The 25,012-nt window shown below is 43.3% G+C and overlaps 1 protein-coding gene across 1 annotated transcript; it reads left to right on the forward strand.

The window, feature by feature from the left end:
• The first annotated feature begins 686 nt into the window (after positions 1–686).
• Positions 687–24,955, forward strand: pdcd4a (programmed cell death 4a). The gene is made up of 11 exons (XM_083634466.1): positions 687–1,124; positions 7,057–7,356; positions 7,471–7,568; positions 10,450–10,563; positions 10,848–11,069; positions 12,091–12,188; positions 12,634–12,748; positions 19,758–19,865; positions 20,713–20,823; positions 20,955–21,094; positions 22,720–24,955. Exons 1-11 carry the CDS (start codon positions 1,079–1,081, stop codon positions 22,769–22,771), a joined length of 1,404 nt encoding a protein of 467 aa, XP_083490592.1. The 5' UTR covers positions 687–1,078; the 3' UTR covers positions 22,772–24,955.
• The last annotated feature ends 57 nt before the right edge of the window (positions 24,956–25,012 follow it).

Below are 25,012 nucleotides of genomic sequence, written 5' to 3' on the forward strand. Positions count from 1 at the left end.
CACACACACACACACACACACACACACACACACACACACACACACACACACACACACACACACACACACACACTAGAGATCCATGATACATTTTAAAGGATCACAGCCTGCTAAACAAACGTTGCTGTAAACCTAGTCCCTGAAGACATGTTATAGTAATATCAGAGTGATTTATTTAACGTTGGGGTAGAAAATATATGAATAATTCACATACTCATATGATATTCTGTTTTTATTGTTTTTAGTTGCTAGCTAGTTAGCTAACACAGTTAGGCCTACAGTTTTGTCTCTATAAATGTAAAACATAAAATAAAATAATGCTGCTGCTACTAAATGATAAGAGATTATGAGAGGGTTGGGGTAGTGAGTGTCTGGGAATTCTGATATGGTTTTGATTTTTTTTTTTTTTTTTGGGGGGTTTACATTATTATTACTTTAGTATTCTATAGTATATTGTGTTTCTATATTATGCTCATATCTATACAAATTTGAGGCACTGTATGACTGTGTACACTTTGTTGTTTCACAAAGTTGTGCTGGCAATGTTGTTTTTTGTTCCTGCTCTGTGATTGGTCAGACACGACCAGTACCCACCCCCTCTTCTGACCACTCCCCATGCGCGTTTTCTCCACGTGACTGTCTGCTCGCTCCTTCCAAAGTTAAAAACAGACTTTGTTTATCTTGCAGCAGGCTGCTCGTTGAAATGCTCTCTGACTAGTTAGCGAATTTCCACCAAGCTTGTCTTCTCTTTTCAGAAAACCTTCTGAGAAGAGTGCGATAGTCTTCAGTTACTCTTTACATTGCTTGTTTTCTATTCATTCGTATTTGCATTTCATCAGTCTGTGTTTTCCTCTAGAGCTGAACACATTCTGCACGAGATATTAGGCTAACAGAGGGGAAAAGGCAAGGGGGACTCGAGGTATTTTCCAGCACGTGCTGTTTGTCAAACGACAAGGTAACAGTAGAAACGCTGTTTGATTGACGCCCACTCTGCTGCACGCTTTTGAGGATTTGCGGCCACCTCGGGAGAGCGCACGGCGACGATTTTAATCGGTAAAACAAGCATTTCCAGAGCGCCATGGCGACCGAAGTGGAGACATGGGCCACCGCTCCGAAACACGACGGTGAGTGGATTCAGGAAGTGCGCCAATTGCCAGATGTTGTGTTGCATTTGAGCAAGCAACTGGGGGGGCAAACTGTGGCTTGAATGTGTGGAATTGGCTCTCCTGTGTGTGTGCCCTCCGTGATCCATTGTCCCTGCCTGCACGGGGCTGGGCTGCAGTAGCAGCCATGCTCCACCATGTGCTCCGGACGAGCAAAGGACCCCAACAAACACTCGTGCAACGTCACACTCGCATTTCAGAGACACACACAGCTCGTCAAATTCGACGTGCAAAACGAGCACCGACCTAAACATCGTGCACATTTTTGCTTGAGCGCTTTGATACGTGTTGTTTGTCTGAATCTGCTCAGCGTTTTAACCCTTTCGCGCTTCTGATTGGTCGAAGCCACCCTGCTCACTTCCGCTTTGGCAAGTGTTTGGGTACACTGCATGGTACACTGTCGGTCGCAGCTGCAAGCACGCACGATAGACTTAATTTGCAATGTGATTTATTCATTTATTCCCCTATATCGTAGTTATCAAGACTTTGTGACAGCCTTGTCTGTAAATGTAGGCTTTAGCTTTACATGTCGTGCATTCTGTGTACCACGCCCCCACCCCCCCCAGCACACTTTTTTTTATAACGTTAAGCCAGAAGCTTTCAGTATATCTCCTCGGCCAGTTTTAACATTGTGAGAAGATGGAAGATGCATTGCACTCAGTATGCAACTATGCATCCAGTCAGTCCATCTCGCAGTGCTCCTGTTTGCATCCAGCTAACGTTGCACCGTGCACAGTGCTATTATTGTTTACTGTGGCCATTCAGCCTGGCGATGACGTCGACATGTATAGCTTACTAAGAACCAATAGAAATGCCTTACATAATCTTAACGTGCTTCTGTATTTAAAGGTTACATAAGTATTAGCCATAATAGTGCAGTAACCACCCAGCCATTCAGCATGAGCTGAGGTTTTGGTTGCATTTACGGTTTCATAACTGTAATAGCATGCTAATATGTGTTTTTGCTGATATTTGTTTACTCTGAAAATATGCATAAATAAGTGCATGCTGCATGCAGACAATGATAGTGTGTGTGAGATGCCATGCTCTGCCCCCCTAGAATATGATTAATAGTACAGTTCTACAGGTTTATTGTTGGTACGCCAAAACATCTGACTGTGCTGATTTATCATAATAAAGGAAAGGCTTGTCAAGTGAATACATTATGAACTTCACAGGCCTTTTCTCAAGAAGGGTCAGCCACGCTCAATCAAGCAGCGCTGTTGATGTGGTGATCGCACACTGTCAAAGCCTCCATTGTGTGAGTTGGAAAAAAGGGGGAAACAACAACACGTTACATTATTGACTAGCTAGTCCACTGAGCTCGCACAGCAGCGTGGAATGGATAACTAAAACCCTTATAATACTGTAGCTGAAGTGGCCGATGCATTGCAAGCAAATGTAATAGTTTTATTGGGTGTGTGGATATTAGCTAATCAATTATCCACATGCTTCGAAGACTGAAATGTCCATCTGTTGCTTCACACTGATCCATTTGGCTTCAGGGGTGGCTGAGGTTTTGAGTGGCACAGCTCTCTCTGATGGGTGTTCTGTTGCAGTAATTGAGGAATACATGCTAATACCAGCGTAGGGTTCTACCTGTTTGTCTTAGTCTTTATATCACTCCTTGGATAAATATAGGCATAAGAGCATCACGGAGTGCACCCATGATAGCCATACATGTCAAGCCTGATCACGTCATGGCCTGCTGAGTGCACATAATGTAACGTTATGGTCTTTTGTTAAACGCACCCCCCACCCCTCTCAAATCCATGCACAACATCCACTAAGGAACCAAACAAACCATACTTGGATACACTAGTAGTGCTTCACAATACATCAGTGAATACCGTATATGGGTCAATTTTTATCTGGGTGGAAAAAAGCGTATCAGACCATTGACCAACTGGCTCATACATCAGCTCTAATCTTTTATATACAACTACCCTTGCACTCTATCTGTGTTGTTGGACTGCAGCTGTTGCACAGGGGGAGTCAAGCAGAACAGTCAGCAGCACATCTACATGCCCCTCTGTCGACCCAAGTTATTAATTTTATGCGGCTCAACACATGAAGCAAAGCTAGGTAGGCCTAACTTTTGTGTCAACCCCCCAGTCCACTTTCTGTTGTTGCTGTTGTATTTTTAAACACACACATCCATTTATGCACACAGGTTAGGGCTATTTTATGCACAGATTTAAAAAAGAAGAAGCTTAGCTTAGCTTGGTCACTTTAGTTGGAAATCGTGGAGCATGTCCCAAGCCTGTTTCAAATTGTACTCCCATGCCACGTGTAATTTTGCCCCGGGTCTCTTTGCATTATAAGAAATGACAGTTGAACCCCTGGGTACAGTCACACCCACCACACCCCTTCCTCCCCTCATTAGCTAATCACCACACCATGCATGCCCCCCCCCCCCTTTCATATCATTATGTAGCCTGCCTCTTCTTTGGCTGTTTGTTTAGGACATCACACATGTCTTTACTTAAAAATTATGACATTTTGTGTGTGTATGTGAAGAGAGAGAGAGAGACTGATCCCTCCAGTAGATTGTCACCTGAGTGACCACCATTTTCAACGGGTCAGTCCCTCGGGAGCTCTGTTGAAAGTTTGCTCTACTGACCCCCTTCTGTTCACTCATAGCAATCTTCTATCTGCACCTAGACTGAACGTCTTCATACTGTTACTCAGGTTTGCTGGCTGTGGTCAACTGCAAAGGTCATCTACACACAAACTGTGGGAGCATGTGGCTCCTGTGTTTGTGTGGGGGAGGTTAGGAGATCCATTATGATAGTGTTTTAACGTTGTGGGCTTCGGTAAGCCTTTGGGTCTGTGTTTTGGTGGGATTTCAGGCTTAAAGACAGAGCAGAAGGGGACAGCGGTGATGGCTTCAGCTGCACAATGAGAACTGCACAGACACACAGACCTAACCATTCTAGAACAAATCTTTAACGAGGGTGAAGAGCAGAAAAGTCTTTCAGAAGTTTCAGTTCCTCCTCCACGTGCTTACAATGAGCCCACGTCCCTCAGCGAGCGCTGTGTTACGGAGGTGGCGAGGCACACGGCGTCACCGGGGTTAAAGAGTTGTGTTCGCTCGTTGGCAAAGGTAGGCTGCATTTTTGTTGTGCTCCTTTTGCAACCCTTGCGCTGGCGAGCCGCCCCAACTTTTCCTGCCCTCTCCTTTTCTGCCGTTTCCAATTGGCCGCTTGTGTGTTTGGCTCGCTGCCATTGGTTAGTTCCTGATTTACTGCCTGTGGCGGGGCCTGTAGCCTACATGAGGGAAAGAGGAGGGGCTGAAGGAGGAGGTGACACGTGGGGCTGGTGTTTACCGATTTTGCAGGACATGGGCGTGGTGCTGCCGTTACAGCAGTTTAAAGTGAGCGAGTTGTGCTTACCTTCCTCACATACCTCACATACATGTACAGTACAGGAGGCCCTTCTGTTTGTTCCATTAAACATTTTGTAATCCAGTATTTCTGCCTTTTTTAGTGTAACTTGAAAGTGGGTCACGGATTGTTTTTGCTGTGCCAGAGAGGTGTGATATTTACACAGGATAACCAGTTTTGATTATCTGATCGTTTACAGGGCCAGTGTTTTTCAGGCACTCTTTCCCAGAGAGCCAGGCCTGTCAGGTTGGCAACTTGGCTCTGCGGCTTGGACATTTTCCCCCCGTCCTCCCACTCCACCATGTCTGCATGTCCTGTAATCTATAGGGCCATAACTTCTCACACTGGCATTTAGGCGTTGCAGAAGCCACCCTGAGTATTCATTACACCCTCAGAGATTCCTACTCTGCCTTCCAAATCTCCTCCGGTCCCGCTCATGTGACCGCCCGAGCGGGCGCGGCCCCCCAACACTGCCATATGTAGTCAGGTCTACTGTGGCTCGTACGGAGCGCGAGAGGGAGGAGGGAGAAAACAAACTGCTGTCAGCGTTTCTCCACCATGTGTTCCCCTCCGCTGCCCTCCGCCTCCCATGTACAGTTACACGCCACTCCCCTTTGTTGTTGTTGTTGTTGTTGTTGTGTCTCTTCCTCCATACCTAGAAGAAGCAAGATGAACTTTGCGGGCAATTTGCTTTCCTAGACATTTCTCTTAACACAGAATAATATAGCATTACGTTGTGTTACGTGTTGTGTTGGGTGGTTGTGTGACCTTTGGCTTCACATGCAGAAATTGATATTATATAGTCTCGGCTGTCATACATTGGGGAGTGCCGTTTGGGCTACTGTATATACACTATATGGAGTAACTTACCACAGTGCAACTAAATCTAGGCTGCACAGTCTTAAGAGAGAAGACTCAAACTGCTGCGACACCTCCACTATATTGTTGCCACCATCTGTGAATGACCACGTCTTCTTGTCATATCTTTTCAGATCAGGTATCAACAGAAACATTGTAAGGGCTGTCTTATCAGTATCACCACAATGCATCCCCTTTCAAAGGCAGATAAACGAACCCTATTCACCAGCTGCTGTTGTTCACACATTTTCTGACGTGGTGTAATAAGCTTGTCCTACATAATACAACATTTACCTTGTTAGACGTATGGCTCCAGCTCTGTGCTCAATTAGCAGTCGAATCTGCATAAAGATTCAGCCCACTGCAGTTTTGAGACATTGTGTAGGAGTTTCTAAAAATTGCGTAATTCTGAAAACGGTACACCAATAGATGAGAAGGTATGAATTCCTCTGACACCATCTGGGGTTATTTTTTCCTCAAGATTTCAGTTTATTTGGATATGGAATCAACATTCATCTTTAATGGAGATTTATCTATTTCTACTTTATCCAATTAATATATATATTTTTTTAGATCGTTTGTAATATTGTTTCTATGTATACATATTTTTTGAGCTGTATTCCTACACAGTGTAGGAAATTTAAAACATATTTTGGAGGCAACTTTTTCCCCCACTGTCACAAAAAAATGGGGGCATTTACAAAATCTTGAGGCACTTTTAAAACTAGTGTATAAAGTTCATGGTTGCCACATGTCTGGAAAGTAACTGTGGCAACCCTGAAGTTGCTAAAGCGTAGTGTGAACAACACAGCTGTTTGTGTGAGTGTGTTCTTCATCATCTTCTGGCAACCAGCTTGCGTTAGAGATGGAAATGGAAATTAAATTAATTGAAGGAAAGTAAAATGACTAAAATCTTTTGGGTTACTGGGCTGGGTGCTGGATCAAAAAATATACCTTAAGAGATTGAAATGGTGTGCGTCCTGGTAGCTCACCTGGTAGCACGCATACCACGGCGAAGGCTCGGGCCCTTCGCACGGCCGACCCGAGTTCGAATCCGACCTGCGGTCCTTTGCCGCAGGTCATCCCCTCTCTCTCTCCCCACCTTTCCTGTCTGCCTACTGTCCTATATAAAAAATAAATGAAGGCGAAATGCCCAAAAAATAATCTTTAAGAGATGGAAATTAAATTAATAGAATGAAAATAAAATGACAATCTTTTGGGGTAAATTTTTGCCCCTAGATCACGGTTTTTGTTGGCATTCTGAGATTTCTTGTTGCATTTTTGCCCTGGCCCCTGGCTTCTTTCCTACACTGTTCCGACAGAATGTACAGTAATGTCTCATCACCACAAGAAAGAAAAATAGTAAAGGCACGCACATCACATTGCTCACTGGGCTGCGTGCTGGATCCAAAAAAATATACCTTAAGTCTTAAGGTATATTTTTTCTCTTAAGGCTTAAGAGATCCGCACACCAAAAGAGCTCCCGTTTGAAGTTTTATTTGCGTGACGTTTCGAGCATCAGCTCTTATACATATATATTTTTGAAAGTACAATAGCAAAGGAGGTAAAGGAGACGAATAATTTTCCGTATCCACGTAACTGGACACATCATGAACTGTGATCAACCTTTTCCATTTGTCCGATCACAGGGACGTTCTCCTTTGACGGCAGCCAGGCCAATGACGAGCGTCCCTATAGTGACGAGGACGGGCTGCTGGAGGCGGAGGTCAACGGCAACTGGACGCCCCAGGAGAAAGCCCTCCACGAGGCACGGCTCAAAGCGAAAGCTAAGCGTCGCCTGCGCAGGACCTCGTCCCGCAATTCCACCAGCGACTCGATTTCCGAATCGGGGGAGTTGGCGGGGGGCGATCCACACAGTCCCAAGGGGAAAGTCAACGCCAACGACCGCAAGTCCAGGACTGGCAAAGGCCGGGGCCTACCCAAAAAAGGTGGGTTTTGGAGCTACGTCAGTGTTGGTCCAGCAAAGACCAAGCTTTGTGCTCTTTGTTTGCCCATGTCCCTCACGCGTGGCCTCACATTTTGTGTCACTTTGTGTCTCCCAGGTGGGGCGGGTGGTAAGGGAGTGTGGGGGGCTGCGGGGATGGTCTACGAGGTCGAGGAGCCAGACTTAAAGGACCCCAACTATGATGAATCTTCTCAGGTGAGTGAGTGTGGGAGACTGTGCATTTAAAACTGGTTGCACATGAGTATGTGTCTGTTTACATGTTTATCTGGATGACTTGGGACACACCCCTTACAATAACCCAGCTCATTGAGATCAGTTCATTAAATCTTTCTTGCAAAGTGGTTTTACACATGCTGCCAGGAATTGAACCCGGGTCTCCACGGCGGTAGGCGAGTGCTTTTACCTCGACACTACCCAGACGCCCCTGGGATATAATTTTTTTTTAAATTGTCATTATGTTAAAGAGAGAAAATTCTTAGGGTAAAAATTATGAACACAACGGTGATCGCAGTTATACACAATAAATTGCGGTTGGCTCATACAATCGCAGTCACACAATTATTCAGTGATGGCAGTCTCGTGTGGCTAACAGACACACGGATGGTGGAGGAGCTGTGGCCGCGACACGCTGGATGTAACAGAGGCTTTACCCTCTGAACAAGCTGATTGTCTGCGTACAGACAACAAGCATATGTCTGCCCGTTCTTCTGATGAATCACACAATGCATTGTCCACTGTGTTGAATTCAATGGTAGTGTGTTGGATAAAACAATTGTCCTCCACTATCGAAGAATTGCTCATGGACAGTTCAATTTAATGCTGTATATTTGATTAGAGCACTGGGAACAAATAGTTTTTAGAGCTTGTATTGAATTAGCCGTGTAATCATGTTATCCGTTTGGAGATCCTAGATTCGATTCTCTTGTGCCAAAGTCCATAGGAATTGGCCAAAGCACATTTACAGCAGGTGTGTCAGATTCTCTTTTGATCCAGGTGGCTCCGTCCCATCACAATCGACAGTATTTTCAACCTTTAACCCTGTTATCAAGCAAGCGCTTGGTGCGTGACACTGACGCAGACTGGGGCAATGGGAATGGCGCTTCTGTCGAGGCAACTGTCCCAGTTGATAAGGGATTGGGGGAAACTCAGACAAGCCAGTGTCATTTGGCCTTGAGGACCGGTGTAGAAACGCCACTGAATGGGAATGATAGCAGTGTGGTGGAGAGTAACTAGGGACAAGTTGCCACAGAAAAAGACACACTCTGACTGCACGTGTCCAGACAGTAGCATATTGAATCAGTGCAGGGCTTCCACAGAGTGCTCTGGGTGGTGAAATGGTAACAGCCAATCTTCTTCTTGGGGAAATTACAAAACCTTTTTTCCACTTTTTATATCAAGTCTTTCCCCCCGTATTTTTCTCCCCAATTGTACGGTCGTTGCTCCACCCCCCCCCTCTGCCGATCTGGGGAGAGTTGTAGTTTAGCCCATGCTTCCTCCAATACATGTGCAGTCGCCAGCCACTTCTTTTCAACTGACAGCGAGGAGTTTCACCAGCAAGAGTAGCACATGGGAGGATCATGCTATTCCCCCCAGTACATCTCCCCCCCCGAACAGGCGCCCCCCCGACCTACTAGAGGAGGCGCTAGTGCAGTGACCAGAACACATATCCCACCAGCTTCCCACCTGCAATTGCTGCCGGGAATTGAACCCGGGTCTCTGCGGTGGTAGGCGAGAGCCTTTACCTCGACACACTACACAGAGGCCTGGGACCAAAAGACCAAACTTCAAAATAAAACTTAAATTTAAAGGTCACTAGCACTGCATATGGAACTATAGCATCCTTACAAACCCCTCCCTTTCCTTCTCTTTGACCCCTTGAGAGAATGTGTGCAGAAGTGTTTCTTGGTACAGGTGATTGATATTGTGCCATGTCTTTGGACTGCTGGCCTAAATCCTTCTCTATACTCATATTTTCCCTGTTCTATGAACTTGGGCTCGAACTCTTTTGAGTTCTCTATGGAGAACTCTATGGTCCTCCTATGGAGGAAACCAGCTCTTCTCTCAAATGAGCCAAAACACTCCTTCTCCTATTATAGTTTGTAGGATCTCCAAAGTGTTGTGTGTTCAATCAGTTCCAAGGCTATTCTTCCATCCGTGCTTGCTATTGTTCTTTCCAGGTCTGGCAAAAACCTCACCTGAAAAGTGAGTTGGACCAGTTTGGGCTGGCACTGTTGACATTGAGAGATGCAGACAGGAAACGTATGATCTTGAATCGGCCATCATTTGACATTCACAAATATATAGGGGACATACAATGGTACAGTTGTTGATCAGCGCTATTAACTATTTCTGAAGCGATTCGGAGTAAAATGTATTTGTGCTTGTTCACTCTGTATTCGATTCTGTTATTTGGCCAAAATATTTTTAGTAGGGATGCACCGATATATCGACGGTATATCGGTATCGGCCCTGTTGACTGCAATCGGCTGTTTGCAAAAAAGTGGGCTGTTCACCAATTACAGTGGCCGATATTTAGTATATCAGTTGGGTCACATGATTTGTTGTTTGTTTCATAATTACGTTGCAATATGATTGAATTTGTGCTCATTCAAAGATAGTGTGATGAAGGGCTCAAAAGACTAAAACAGGTCAGTTATTTGTTTATAATGAAGATTTATGTTTCCCTCTCAAAAAAGGCGTCCGCTATCGCCCCAAATTGTTATTTTAAACAAATGTTGCTTGCGTATTTATTTGAGAGCTTTGACGATGTAAATTGAGTTTTCTGGTCATACGATGATGGTCGGCAGCTCTAATCGAAATATTGATGATTCAATCACGAAGCTCTTGGTAAGGGATGATGAACATGATGATGATGGTGGTGATGATTAAAATTCAATTGACGGTGTGGAAGTGAAGATGACGTGAGAAATGTTAAATATTTGTGTGAAGTTGAGGAATGTATAAGATTATTGGATAACTTTCAGGATGTGTGTGTGTGTGTGTGTGTGTGATCATGATCGTTCATGTGCATTGTCTGTAGATGTTCCTTGAATGTTCTACATGTGTTCTTTCTAAGGGGGACACAGTTTATGCAACAGTTGTACCAGAGCTGGATGAGAAGGAACTGGAAAAAACGGTCAACCCAATTGTACAGGAGTACTTTGAGCATGGAGACACAAAAGAGGTCCAGGTAAATGAATCTGCATGAAGGAAGTAATGGAGAAGTCACATGTACAGTACAGATCACTGGGAAAGTGTGGATATTTGTAGGACCCAGTGGTTGTAGGCTCAGTACTTCTGTACACATTTGTCAAGCTTGTACACAGTCCCTTACAAATAAATAAAACATTCCATATCCTTATGTAAGGTAAGGAAATGCACCATGCATTTCCAGGTCAACATCCGTTAAATCGCCTTCACAACTGCCTGGTGGAAAAAAGAATCCTTAATCTTCATTCCGTGGTCATTTTTCAGATGTTGCTGAAGGAGCTGAACCTGGGTGCCAATAAGTATGAGTTCTCCTCCTGTGCCGTGTCGCTGTCCCTGGAAGGCAAGGCCAGCCACAGAGAGCTGACTTCCCGCCTGCTGTCCGACCTGTCGGTCAAGGTGATGTCACAAGCAGACATGGCCCGCGCCTTCGACAAGATGCTCAAAGAGCTGCCAGACCTCATACTGGACACGCCCGAGGCTCCACAGGTACACCCCATCAGCAGAGGGGAAATTAGTGTTTATTAGACACCAGATTAAATTTATGACTTGTGTTGTACACATAAGTAGGGATGGGTATAGTTTTCTCAATACCGGTGCTAAAATGATGTTTTTAAAACGGTACCAGTGCCTGAACCCATGACTTTTTATTTATTTAAAGTAGTGGATTTTTTTTAATTTAAAGAGATTTCAAGCGGCGCGCTCCAAATGATAATGTTAGTGAAGGTGCGTGCAGCGGCGGTTTCAGAACACCAGAGGGCGGCTATTTCACTCAGCAGCTCGGGCATGGCACCTAAATGAGGCACCTAATTCTGCGTTGCAATTTGGTCCCGGTCTAGTATTGGTTGTAAAGGTACCGGCACCAAAGTGGTACTGGATTTTGCTACCCAACCCTATACATAAGGCTGGCTACAGGACTGAACAGTCTCATTAGCCATTGTCATTGACCCGCTTGTACTACAGGAGTGGAGGGTCTAGAATGGACTTGGTCTGATCTTAGCACTCAGTCTGGATGGCCAAATCGTGGCTATAGCATAATTGGTCTAAAAGTTGTGAAATGTGTCTCCGGCCTTAGATGTAACTCAAATTCAAAGAGTGCTTTCACATATTTAGAGCAGTTCCTTGAAACGTTCCTGTAATAGACCTAAGAAAAGGGCGATCAAAGGATACATTACTTATTTGTGTCATAAATATATATTCTTGTCATCTTAAGGACTGCAAAATATGCATCAGCGGGATCATATGTAATGGTTGGCTCAGAAATGAAAGTGCTCTTAAAGGAAGTAATTTAACAAACGGCGTATGATTTTCAGTGTTCATTGAAAGGGCGCGCCATTTAAAATATGGATTTCTGTGATCAGTGGATTAGACTAGAGGATGAAGTAAAGGACAGCCAAATCCAAATGCACCAAACCTGCCTGTTGGCATATTGCTTTATACATTGCCGTTAAAAAGAAGTGTGAACACGCGCACGTTTTAAGGATATAATCAGTTTTCTTTCGTGTCTCAGATGTTGGGCCAGTTTATAGCCAGAGCAATAGCAGACCATGTCCTCTCCATGGCTTTCCTGGACCGCTACAAGGGCAAAGTGGACTGTGACCATGCCAGGTGAGCCCAGACTCAAAGTTAAACATGTCAATAAGATGGCTGCTGATTGATGAAGAATAATTGAGAAAACAGCCTTAAATGCAATTGCTATGTCATTTGGTTTAGGTTATGTTTCTTTAGGCTAAGGCAAGCCCAAAATCTCCTCGTTGATTTTACAATCAGGTAATCATTTTCAGAATCTCCAGATAAGGAAGCGAGCATTTGTCCCTGTTAGCAGGGCCAGCTGTTGCCTTTCAGTGGCGCTTGTCAAATGGCTGTTCCTTCTCCAGACCTGTTTACCTGACCAGCACTACAGGGAGGCTCTTCAGTTTCCTCTCCTCGCTTTGAATTGAAGAAGCATCTCTTTCAAGATGAATAGCTTACTTCATCACCCATGCATCACGCTGCGGGTTAACAGATACCGTTGAAATGGTCAAAGTGTTTGTGCTTCTGCTTCTTTCTCCAGGGCGGCTTTAGACCGCGCTGCAGTGCTGCTGACCATGAAGAAAGAGATAGTTCGACTAGATAATGTGTGGGGCGTGGGCGGAGGCCTTCGACCTGTCAAACATCTCATTAAAGAGGTAAGCTCTGGCCATTCAACTACAATAAACTATGATAAATAATTGAATGCACACTTGCTTGTTTTGTGCCTTTGCATATGCAAGAAACCATGTTCATGTTGTAATGCGCAACTTATATTTGGAGAATACAACACCTGAGATCGAACTGTTTGTATTGACTAGCTCTGCTGCTCTTATGTAACGTAAACAGAAGGCAGAAATGCATGCTGGGTGAAGAGCCACAGGCCAGCCCTCTGCTCGCTTGCTGTGTCAGCAGAACCCTTTTCTCCCTCATCCAAAACCCAGGGCAGAGGAGGGGCCGACACACACACACACACACACACACACACACACACACACCTCAAACTGAAACGCGCATTGCAAACACACCCCACAAGCCCCCCTCTTTCTCTGTGTATATTTGCAATTATTGTTCCTCGATCTAGCAGGATTCTCTGGCATTTGCATGTTAATGTGGGCGTGCATACAGTAGGTGCGTAGGAGTTTCCAAGTGAACATGTTGTAAAATTGCAAGTTATGCAACATTTAAAGGAACACTGTGATGATTTTCAACCAGTTGTGTATCATTACAAAATCAGTAGTAGATCCAAAAACTGCAAACTGTTTTGGGGTCATTCATTTAGTTTGACAGTTATTGAGACTTGATTTGAGTCAAGTTGTGGACCAGTGATGTCATTTGTTCATGAATTAGATCACTGGTCCACAACTTAAGTTAAATCAACTCTCAATAACTGTCAAACTAAATGAATGACTGCAAAGCAAAGCTGTTTACAGTTTTCTGATATACTACTGATTTTGTAATGATACAAAGCTGGTTGAAAATTGACAGTGTTCCTTTAAGCAATTGTGTGCGAGTGAGTTTAGGAACGCGAGTGTGATGTATCACTCCGCCCTCGGCCCTAGAGTGTTGCATAAGCCTCAGTAGCCCTGAGACCCTTGTCCAGTTTGGATTTCCTGCTTTCCCATCCACTCCTTTATCCTCTCGTTTGTCCTCTTCTTCTAATCCTCTGACACCGTCTTCTGTCTCCGCTCTGCTTCCCCCGCCGGTCTCTGTTGTTCTGGGTTCAGTGCATTCGGTTAATGCGCTGAATGGCATGTTAGTCGACTCTAAGCTGTTGGTATCAGCATGGTTTTGATTTTGTTCATCATATCATACTACGTTCGAAGTGCAAGTGGCATAAGTGCCATAAATAATTTTATGGCGAAACGTTGGCTGTTGGTGTCCACTCCACTCAGCAGTGGGGGGGACATAACCAAGTAGTTGCACCAAATTAGACCAATTGTGTACAAGGCTGCAATGCGGGGGGGGGGGTGGGGGATCCACATTTTTTAGGGGTCAAACGGTTCACAAAATTCACTTTTCAGTTCGATACGACGCAGTGGTGTCACCGTTCGGTACGTTTTCGTTGCAGCAAAAAAGTAGAAATGCCAGAGAAATGTTGTTGATTTTAATTTGTTTTATTATGCCTCCAGCTAGGCCGGAGGCATTATGGATTCGGGTTGTCCCTCCATCTGTCCGTACGTCCGTCCGATGTTCATTAACGCGATATCTGAGGAGCACGTTGACGGAATTTCATCAAATTTGCCTCAAACGTCGACTTGGACTCAAGGATGAACTGATTCGATTTTGGTGGTCAGAGGTCAAAGTTCAAGGTCACTGTGACCTCATGAACGTCATTCCCAAGTTCGTTAACGCGATATCTCAGGAACGGCTTGCCGGGAATTCTTCCAATTTGGCTCAAACGTCGACTTGGATGCAAGGATGAACTGATTCGATTTTGGTGATCAAAGGTCAAGGTCACTGTGACCTCACAAATGCAATTTTCAAGCTCGGTAACACCATATCTCAATAACACCATGACGAAATTTCTTCACATTTGGCTCAAACGTCAAAGTCTGTCTGGACAGACATGCATGTCGACTGCTCACTTGTTGGCGGAGGCATATGTCCGCGGTGCGGTTGTTCTAGTTTATTTTATTGTATTATTTTCACACCTACAATTTTCTCGCATTCCCAGAAAACATGGGTGTGATCTTTATCTTTATCTTTATCGTTTATTGAAGCAGGGACAGTACACAATAAATATATTGCACCAGAGATAGCTAAAAGCTAATTTGCATCTGTAGTCCCTGGGCACACAGAGTCCTGAGCGCACACAGTACATATCAAATACAGCAATTAAAGGAAAATCTTAATGTCTAAACAATCAAGATACATGACAAAAAATGATACTTACTATTAGCAAGATACAACATATACAATGCGCATAACAGTAAAAATAGAACATAGAGGTAGATAGCAATCCACTAAAATCACACATTGGCAAATGGTAAAAAATAAATAACAGCACAGAAAGAAACAGTATATGAGGCCACACCAATGACTATAGGTGGCCGCAGGACTGACCCTCTCTCAGCCACTTCTTAATGGAGGATCTACATTTCTCTCCCCATATAGTCTGAAAATGTACTTTTTGGCTTGGGAGTAATAAAGAATCTATATGTTTTTCCAGCAAAACACTTCCTGGAGCTGGGGGTTGTTTGTTGTATTTTACAAATATTATACCACTCTTCTTCAGTTAAATTGCATGTTGCTTTCTTTTACTCATCTATCTCTAATATCCACCTTATTTTTGAATGCCCCACTGTAAAAAATAATTGTGCGTACAAGGTCCGGTTTAACGTGACTCATTGTTGCAGCTTGCCATTTCCTAATGTATTCTACTTGATTTGAAAAGATGGCTGCCTACACTCAGTCTCTTGTACCCTGGCTGAATTGAACATAACTTGGCCAATAAGTATGTAACATACCAAATAAAACAACCCGTAATATCTTAATTTTATGTAGAATGCAGAGGACATGTAACTGTTAAGTTAAACTCGCGTTCCAGGAATATTGTATTTACTGCGCTGCTCTAAAATAACGTTAGTGGCGCGAGGCTCAGAGAGCCTGTTCGTCCTAGAAGCCACTCGCTTTGCACCAGAAGACAATCGATTTGGCGGTGGAACACGCCAGGATTGGCCAACGCCAGAGCCGTATAATAGAAGAGTTCTGACATCTCCATTCACTCCAATGGACCAGTTTTTTTCCAGGAAGTAGAAAGTGGAACTCTTCAGTAAAAAAAGCAGCACTGTCGAGTTGCATCAAAATAGACAGTGTTGTACTTTGAAAGGGTTTTTCATCCCTTGAAATGAATCAAACTGTACATTATCTGCTTTATTTTAGCATGCAAAAGTAGCGCGAGACCCATTCCTGGCTGTTCATTGGCTAATGATTCTTGCATTTTGGTCCTCCGCTGACGCCACTCTCTTACTAGAGGACACTAGCCAACGCCAACGCCAGTGCCCAGAACTGTCGAATCAAATCATCGACAGAGATGCTATGGCCCGCCTCCCAGTATTCTCAGTGTGCAGAGATAGATAGAACGTTAGAAATATAGCCAACCACGTTATAAACAACTAACCAACGCTGATGGGTCCGTATGGAAACGGTTGTGCCCGAAATGGTTAAAAGTTATATCAATTTGGTCATTCAGTGGCGTTTTACTGCCATGTAACATAACTAACTAGCGGCTAATATTAGCCACGATTACCCATGAATCAATGCACTGCGCTCTTAAAGAGATATTTATCGACGAGATTTTTGCCAAGCTGGACCTGATTAGTGATTTGCTCCGTTCGCCCAGACGGGTGTCAAGCTGTCAGCAACAAGGCTGGGAGGATCACACCGGAAGAAGCACCCATCAGCTAGATCAGGCAAAAATGGCCGCCAAAAATAAGGTGGATACAATGTGGAGATTCCTCTGCTCATCACTAGGCCATGTTACAGCACCGATATCTCTGTGTTGTTCTTATAAGCATTACACAGTAACCCAATCACTCTGATTGTCTCATCAGGAATATCTGGGTTTATTTCTTTATTGAAGAAGTCTCTGACCTGCAAATACCTAAATTAATCTTGGTTCTCCATGTCAAATTCACTCTTCAATTCTTGAAAATCTTTAATTCACCCCCTTTGTCGATTACTGCTGTATTATTGCTGTAGTGCCCTTGTTTGCCCAGTGCACAAATCTGTTATCGAGGGTCCCAGGTTTAAATTTGGAGTCATAAGCTTATGTGTATTCAATAGTAACCAAAGGATCGCTCCTCATGCAAATAAAATGTAAATTTTCTGTACATCATTTCTAATAAAAGTTTTGATAAAAAAAAGTACTGTATGCATATTTTTCACATTACTTTAAAACAAGCGCATGCCAGGCAGCATGTGTGTTACTGATGACATCATCCGTCATCTAACCTTGCAAGCCAGCTGGCTCCCGGGCCAGCCACTGAATAATGATGAAATAAATCTGGCTTCTTTGTGGTCATAAATGTATGGTTTGATATCATTCATATTGGACAATTTTACACAAAGTTGATCCCCAAAATAGTTTATCCGGGCCAGAAAAATGGCGGCCATCGTGGAAAAATCTTGGTTTTTGCGTGACTACGGTAATAGCTTTTATCAAAAGAACAATCTCCAAGGAGTATTTGTGGCAATTTTGGTGCTTCTTTCCACTTGTGAATGATTTTTCTCTAATCTGCTCCACTATCAGTATCAGCAGTGAAAGAGTCTAAAGCCTCGTACCTAAACGGTTCAGTACGAATATGCATATTATTACACCCATAATATTCTCATTACTGCCTGCAACTTGTCAGGTACGGCTCGCCAGGTTTTGTTTCTTCCCAAGGAAATCTGGTTAGAGCCAGCGAGAATCTTTTATTGAGTTAATTGAAATTATACCCTGGCTTTGCCTCAAAGCATACAAATTGTATTGGTATTATTAATATTGACAGCTTGATGAGATTCTCATGAGGGAAGGATGCTTTGAGCCATTATGGACCTCTGTATGTTCAACTCTTCCCACCTTCAAAAAAAAAGCTACAATGTAAGCTGCTGTCTTCACCAGTAAAAAATATTTGATATAATATAATGTGTGACACTGATGCATACAGGTTAGTTTGCAGTGCCTTGCTCAAGGGCATGCTAATGGTAATCATTTGAAGGAGGGGATTTGTGAAACTTCCCTTTTTTAGTATTGGATGATGGGCATCTGGTAAAAAAAAATGCATTATATATTTTACAATAAGCTCTATTAGTTTATACAGTCTATATATTATGGAAGAATTGAACTTTGTTTTGTACAAATGACAAATCTGTATGTACAGTATGCATGTTTCCTGACCCTCACACCCCCTGTAGAGTCATATGTAGCAGCAGAGCCTGTTTCTTGCAAAGTAAATACATCTTCCTGTTTTATCGACCCCCAGTTGTGTGTTTGTGTGTGTGTGTGTGTGTGCTCGTGTGTGCGCGACAGACAGGCGCACCTGTGCCTGTCTGTACATCCTGTACATTGCTCCTAGCAAATTCCAGAGGAGATTGAATTTGACAGGCTTTATAAGCAGCCAACACCCCCCCCCCCACACACACACACACACACACACACACACGCACACAGACACACACACAACAGCCTTGTTTTGCTCCAACTTACAGTGTGTTTTGTGCAAGGTTGCACACATCAGAGTTAATGTTAAAGGTCCCAATTCGTGTAGCTGTAACCTCTTAAAAACGTGTGTCTCTGGTCCATAAAACATGATTCTGGATTAATTTGTCGAAAATATAGCAACCCCGTTCATTCTGACGGAGTTCTCACTTCCTCATCTCGTCGCTTCCCAGGAATGGTCTGTTTCTATAATATATTCAGAACTAACAGTTCCCATTGGCCGCTGGGGAAGAGCCCAATCAGATTAGCGTCCGTGGACCAGCACGCGAGGTTGTGTCCACAACTAACGTTAGCAACGAGCTATCGCTAACTTAACGGTTGCTACGCTAAACAGGACATCTCAAAATGCCTAGACTTACCGAATGCACCTCCGCAGTTGCTGGATCACGTACAGGTGGCGTCGCTCCAGCTAGAAGTGTTAATTTTGTGGCTAAACCTTGATTGTACTGCCCCAGATTGTTGAAACATTCTGGGCTGAAATGGTTAGCACAGACCAACAGGCCATGATGATTCTCGCGCTGAAACAGCTTGCTATGGCAAACAATAGACAAAATGGCGCAGATAGCTTGTGTGAGAGAGATCGCGCGCAGTGTGCTAAAGGCGCGGTGTGACGTAACACGAAACCCTCTGGGAGAACAGAGTGTAAGGGGGCGTGGCTTGAAGGAGACCGCAGGAGAGAGCTGGATAGGGACAAATCTAACTCTGGCAGTTCTGAGGTTGTGAGCACTCATTACAGCATGCATTTCGAAGTAAAAACAGCTTTTGCACGGAATGGGACCTTTAATTTGTAAACACTTGAACATCCCATATTTAAAAAAGGAATACTGTAGAATTAAGGGTCCTGATCTCATCAGTTTATCCAGTGACTGAATTGAAGGCAAGATTCCCACAGGTTCTTGAAATCCTTGAAAGTTTGTGAATTTGAGAGAGAGAGAAATCAAGGCCTCAAGTTTTTGAAAATAGACATAAATAGACACGGGTCATCGAAAGTGTTTGAATTTATATATTTTGTGCAAGAAGAGAAATTGAAGATTTAATTTATTTAATTATTTGTTTGTTAACGTTGGTATGTTTAACAGCACAGTTGAGAAAGCGCTCACACATTCAAGCCTCTCTCTTTTTAATTGTCTGTGAGATTCTGTAACCCTGCTAGTTCTCATTATAAATAATCGGTGTTATAACTGTAATTAACATCGATCCCTGTCTCAAACTATGCCGTGTTGGGTCCTTGAATTTGAGGGAATTGGGCCTGGAAAGTCCTTGAATTGGATGTTTAAGAAGGTGTGAGAAGTTGAACCCTGTGAAAGATACGGTGTGATTTACTGCAAGTGTCACTTTGAATGGCCCTAGGGGCTAAAGTCAGATGTCTTAACGTTTGTCAAAGCCAAATGTCAAGTCCGCTTCCTTCCTCACATGTCAGGATGTCTCCATCATGTGACCGTGTTTGTTTGTCTTTGTTCCAGATGAACCTCCTGCTGAAGGAGTACCTGTTATCAGGAGAGGTGTCCGAGGCAGAGCACTGTCTGCGGGACCTAGAAGTCCCCCACTTCCACCATGAGCTGGTCTATGAGGTATACGAACCTGAAGAGAGTCAACGAGATTTATAAAATATTTATTTAAAGAAGGTCAAATCTTTGATATATCTTAAAATGGCTGCTGTTACTGTGAGAAGGGTTTTGTTTCATGCAAAGGTGTGTGTGTGTGTGTGTGTGTGTGTGTGTGTGTGTGTGTGTGTGTGTGTGTGTGTGTGTGCGCGTGCGTGCGTGCGTGCGTGCGTGCGTGCGTGCGCGACTGCGTGTGTCATGGATGCAAACTAGTCACCTTTTTGATCCTCAAATAGGGCACTTATTTGTGAGTGGGTTTTGTGCCTGCCCTGGTATCGGTCACCTTTTTCACACTATGAGTCTGCTGTGTGTGTTTGAGATAACTCTTGTTGTTGATGCATGTTGATTTGGCGCTATATAAATATAAAATTGAATGTTTTGCATAACATGTATTGAGAAAGTTTGCAGTCATGAATCATGATCAATTCCAAAAAACAGAGGCACATTATGTAACATGAGCTTGTCACTAGTGCTCCATAAAAAACAAGTTGAATTCCTCAGTGAGATTTCTTTACCTTATGTTGTCCCTTCAGTATTACAGCTCTATTCTGCCATCATGTCTGATGCAAACAGCTCTCAGGAAATGGCAAACACTGCCACCATGTGGCGGAATGGACATCTTATGCATGTCTAAAAAGTCACATTTCGATCGGGGCCTTAATCACTTAGCTTCACTCTAAAATAGCAAATGAATATGAGCTTTTCTGTAAGAGGAAAACTTATGGTGGTATGGATATTGGACATGTTAATTAGATGATGGCACATGGTGCAGCACCTCTCCTCTCTCTTCTCATACATCCCTGTGGTTCTCCAGGCTGTCGTGATGGTGCTGGAGTCCAAAGGAGACACGGCCATCCAGATGATGGTGAAGCTGCTGCAGGCCTTCTGGAAGACAGGCCTCATCACTGTGGATCAGATGAACCGGGTCAGTCCCTTTATGTCAAGTACTAGTTGCTATGAATTAATGACTTGTCCCGTGTCGGTTTATTCTAAAAATGAATATGTGTTTAGCCTGTGATGACATCTGTTTTTGTGTGTGCACCGTTTCTCCTGCAGGGTTTCCAGCGTGTGTACGATGAACTCCCTGAAATCAACCTGGATGTTCCACATGCCCACTCCATCATGGAGACCTTTGTGGATCTGTGCTACCAGGAGTCTGTCATCACCAAACAGCTGAGGGATGCATGCCCCTCCAGGTTAGTTGTGAAGCGGATGCTGAAAGTGGCACATCATAACTGTTGATGGTGAACAGATATTCATGTGTTTTTATTAGACGATAGCAAGTGGAGTACGGCAGAATAGACCCGCCTGTTGTCAAAATGGACTGTTGCATTTTAGTGCATTTGGCCCTTTGTGTGTAGTAGTAGGATAGTTAATAAAAGTAGCAGCCCGTTTGCTTGTTTTGCTTATTTCCCAGAGTGACTTGTCTGTCTTACATAATCCCTCTAAGTTTCTACATCCGTCATCACAGAAATGGTCATGTACCATTTGTTCCCTGCTTTCCTGGAGCCAATCACTACTGTTAAAACAACCGTTGTTTAGGGAAACTGCACCGCGTGCATGTTTTCTTCCAGCTTTCCTTCATAAGGCTGATGTGAAGGCCAGTTTCAATGATAAAGTAATTCTCTTATTATGAAGTCCAGTCTTTTCAAAATGATGTGCACATTCACAAATCCCTATTGGGAGGAGAGGTGCAGATATCATTTCCTGAGATGACTTGCTCTCATGTTTTCACTTTTTGGCTAACATCCGTTTAAAGTCACATCCAAAATGGTCAACCGTGACATATTTCAAGTCTTCCACAAGGAACAGTGCCTTTCCACCAGAAATGCCCAAATGATCGCATATAATAAATAAATGTATCTAATGTATTAAATGTACACCAGGTTCACAATTCTGTTCCACATAACTGATGGTATCTCTAGACTAATCTTTCTTAAAATTGTCAGTGTGTAAAAAAAGGAAGGTAAACTAAGGGGCATCTTCCAAATGCTTGCCTTGCATGGGGAAATGGTCAAATGAAATATAACACTATTTAAAGCAGCTACGAGCAACTTTTTCGATTGTTATTAAACAGTATAAATTTAATATCAATGCATCACATCTTACCTCTAATAGTCGACGATACCAACGCAGAGTAGTCTCGCTTGAACCCCGAGTGAATCGGCCAGTGTTAGTGTGTCTGTAGCCAGGGCAGATCAGGAATTGAAATGAAACGGTTTGCAGCAGCCACTTCGGCCATAACCACAAAATAACTTCCAAAAAACCTGTTAGAATATAACGAGAGATGTTCCCGCGAGTATGCGTGGCGTTCACATTGTTTATGTTATGTTGCTAGGCAGCGCAAACGGCGTAAAAAGGCAGCTGCGTTTCACTTCCTGGTTTCACTTCCGCGTTTCACTTCCGGGTTACCCGGTCCGGTCGCTCTAGAGAGCCCCCTGTTGGCGCGAGTTTAGACAGACTATAGACTTAATAATCACCTAAGGGAGCAATCTCAGATACACACGGCTTTGGTCTCGTCGACTATTAGAGGTAAGATGTGATGCATTGATATTAAATTTATACTGTTTAATAACAATCGAAAAAGTTGCTCGTAGCTGCTTTAACACAAACACAATTTATTCGAAGGATAAACCCCTTGAGATGAACCATCTCGTTTTCGAGGGGGTCCTTAACGTATGTGGGCGTTGTGATTACAGGGCCGAACACCCCAACATAGCGGTGTTTTCTTTCACTACTACCTGCCATGTTTACCTCTCTTGATACATTGCAGTATAATTCTTGTAATTCCTCTCAAACTCTTCTGTTTTTTCTCCACTAGAGGGCGAAAGCGTTTTGTGAGTGAGGGAGATGGAGGCGTGATCAAGAACTAATCCAGAGGAGGAGGAGGAGAGGGGGGGGGGGCTCTACAGGTTCTTACACCCTTTCTCTGCTCCAGCCTGTGGTCCTCAACTTCCCTTGCTCTTCTCCTGATTACGTCGTCATTAAACACACACCAACGTTGACGTTCGGTGAAAGTAGACTGAAGAGAGGCCCAGGCGCTCAGTTCCCTTCACGTGGTTTTCACTTCTTCTCTTTTTTTTGACATTTTTGTAAGAAAATTCTTTATTTCTGGGGTTGATCGCCGTCTTGCCTCAGTCTTTGTACTTATCAAGAATGATTGGAGTCGAAGCTGGCGAAGAAAAGCAGGCGGTCATTGGGTTCTATGGGAGATGAATCGGGGTGTTACATGCTTTTGCTTCCTGCTGTGCTATGCCTTTCGCACTGTCCCTCTGTCTTGTTTTGTTATCCTCCCATATATTGCGCTATGAGATAAGCACTTGTCAAAAGAAAAGACACAGCATACTGTAATGTTAGCAAGCGCTTAGAAAACTAGATCAATAACCAGGATCTATGCATTTATTTTCTGCCACAAATGTTTTTTGTAATTGTCCATTTCAAGGGGGGGAGGGGGGGGGCGTATCCTTCAATAGGTCCGTTTTGATGTACAGTTTGTTTTCTGCCCTCTTTTTTTTCCCTTTTGCAAATTGTTCACTTTGTGAAGCACTGCAGTCAAAGCAGGAGAAGTTTTGGTACTGTTTGGGTGTTCATATGAAACGTTGATTAAGGCATGTTTGTTTTGAAAGCCCGCTCTCTTCTCTCAGAATAAGAATTAATTGGGGTTAGTGCTTCTAAAAAAAAATATATATCTCAGGCATTTGGATTTTGCTTGAATCCTTAGCAGGCACATTAGTGGAAACACTGCCACACGCTCGTCAATGGAATCTGCGTAACGCAACCTTAAACTACGATAAACCCAAACGTGGTGTAGAAAGCAGAATCAATCCAGAAATGAATAGTCTCTAAACAAGGAGTGTGTCTGAAATTGCTACCCCAATTCTTATCATACATCAAGAGAAAATGTTAATGATCTATGTTGAGAGTTTTCTGCCACTGTTATGGTGAGTTTTACATATTGACCAAAGTAAGGGATGTTGGTTAAGAACATATTGCATTGATTAAAAAAAAGGCAACAAAAGTAAGTGTCTGTTCTTTGTCCATGCCAGCAGTATTGGAAATGGGGGCGTGGAAGGGAACCGGGAAGGCACCGTGGAGATGCATGCCATCAATCACAGCTGTTGGTTTAAAGCAGGGTTTTCAAAGTCAGACTCCCACACACAAAGCTTGGAAAAAGGAGCCCCTCAATTCCTGGATGCTTATGGGACCATGATTATTGATCTCATAGGCACTCAACAATTGAGCCAAGATGGCTTGATATTGCTGTTTGACATAAAAAGGTATGTCTGAAGGCATTTATTTGTTTTTGACTGGGAAAGGGGGAAAACTGTCAAATTCCCGTACTGTATCTCTGAACTATCTTTACCAAATCACTCACATTTAGGCTCATGAGATCTCCTTTTAATAACAAATGTAATGTTTTGTTGCCACTTGCATTCACTGGGCCTCCCTTGAAACTGCTTGGACCCCCACCCTCACACACTCTGAAAACCTCTGGTTTAAATTCAGGTGTAATCCTTCATGCATGTTTCTCTATCATTCGCCTTCACCTGTACCTCCTCAGTTTCTCTCATCTCCCATATTTATCTGGCTTTTTATAGTCTGAGCAGGTGTGGAAATGTCATGTTGTTGACAATTGATGCCTGTAAAAATGAGAAGCAGCTTGAGGCCAAAGTGTCACTGTTGTAATTTTTCTCAAGAATATATTAGGCCCTGACCCAATTTTATGGTACATTGGCTATATTTGTCTTAATAGCACAGCCGTATTATGCCTGTAAATAACTAGTGTACGGAAATTTGGTTAAAACACTTGAGTTTTGTAACATTGTATGTTTCAGAACAGGTATAACCACACAGGACACATCCATACATGCATGCAACTGTCATCTGGATACATCTTAAATAGAGGCAAATGTATTTTTTTTGGTACATATATTCATAGTCATCTTTTTACTATCGACAGATCAGTGAAACACATTTATTTTTGATTAGCAAACTGTTCACATCTCCCTGCCTTGCACAAGAATCTCATCTTGACAATATTTCAATAAAATTCCATATTTCCCTCTGCAGTGTTTGCATTTTTCCCATCTTGCACATTCATAACAGGGTGCTTT

Source organism: Poromitra crassiceps (assembly GCF_964638095.1).
Source record: "Poromitra crassiceps genome assembly, chromosome: 4".
NCBI classification, from domain to species: Eukaryota; Metazoa; Chordata; class Actinopteri; order Beryciformes; family Melamphaidae; genus Poromitra; species Poromitra crassiceps.

Coding starts and splice junctions, on each gene's coding strand:
- pdcd4a (XM_083634466.1), top strand. CDS start 1,079: ATGGCGACCGAAGTGGAGACATGGGCCACCGCTCCGAAACACGACG. Junction 1,125..7,056: donor CACCGCTCCGAAACACGACG/GTGAGTGGATTC, acceptor GTCCGATCACAG/GGACGTTCTCCTTTGACGGC. Junction 11,070..12,090: donor ACACGCCCGAGGCTCCACAG/GTACACCCCATC, acceptor TTCGTGTCTCAG/ATGTTGGGCCAGTTTATAGC.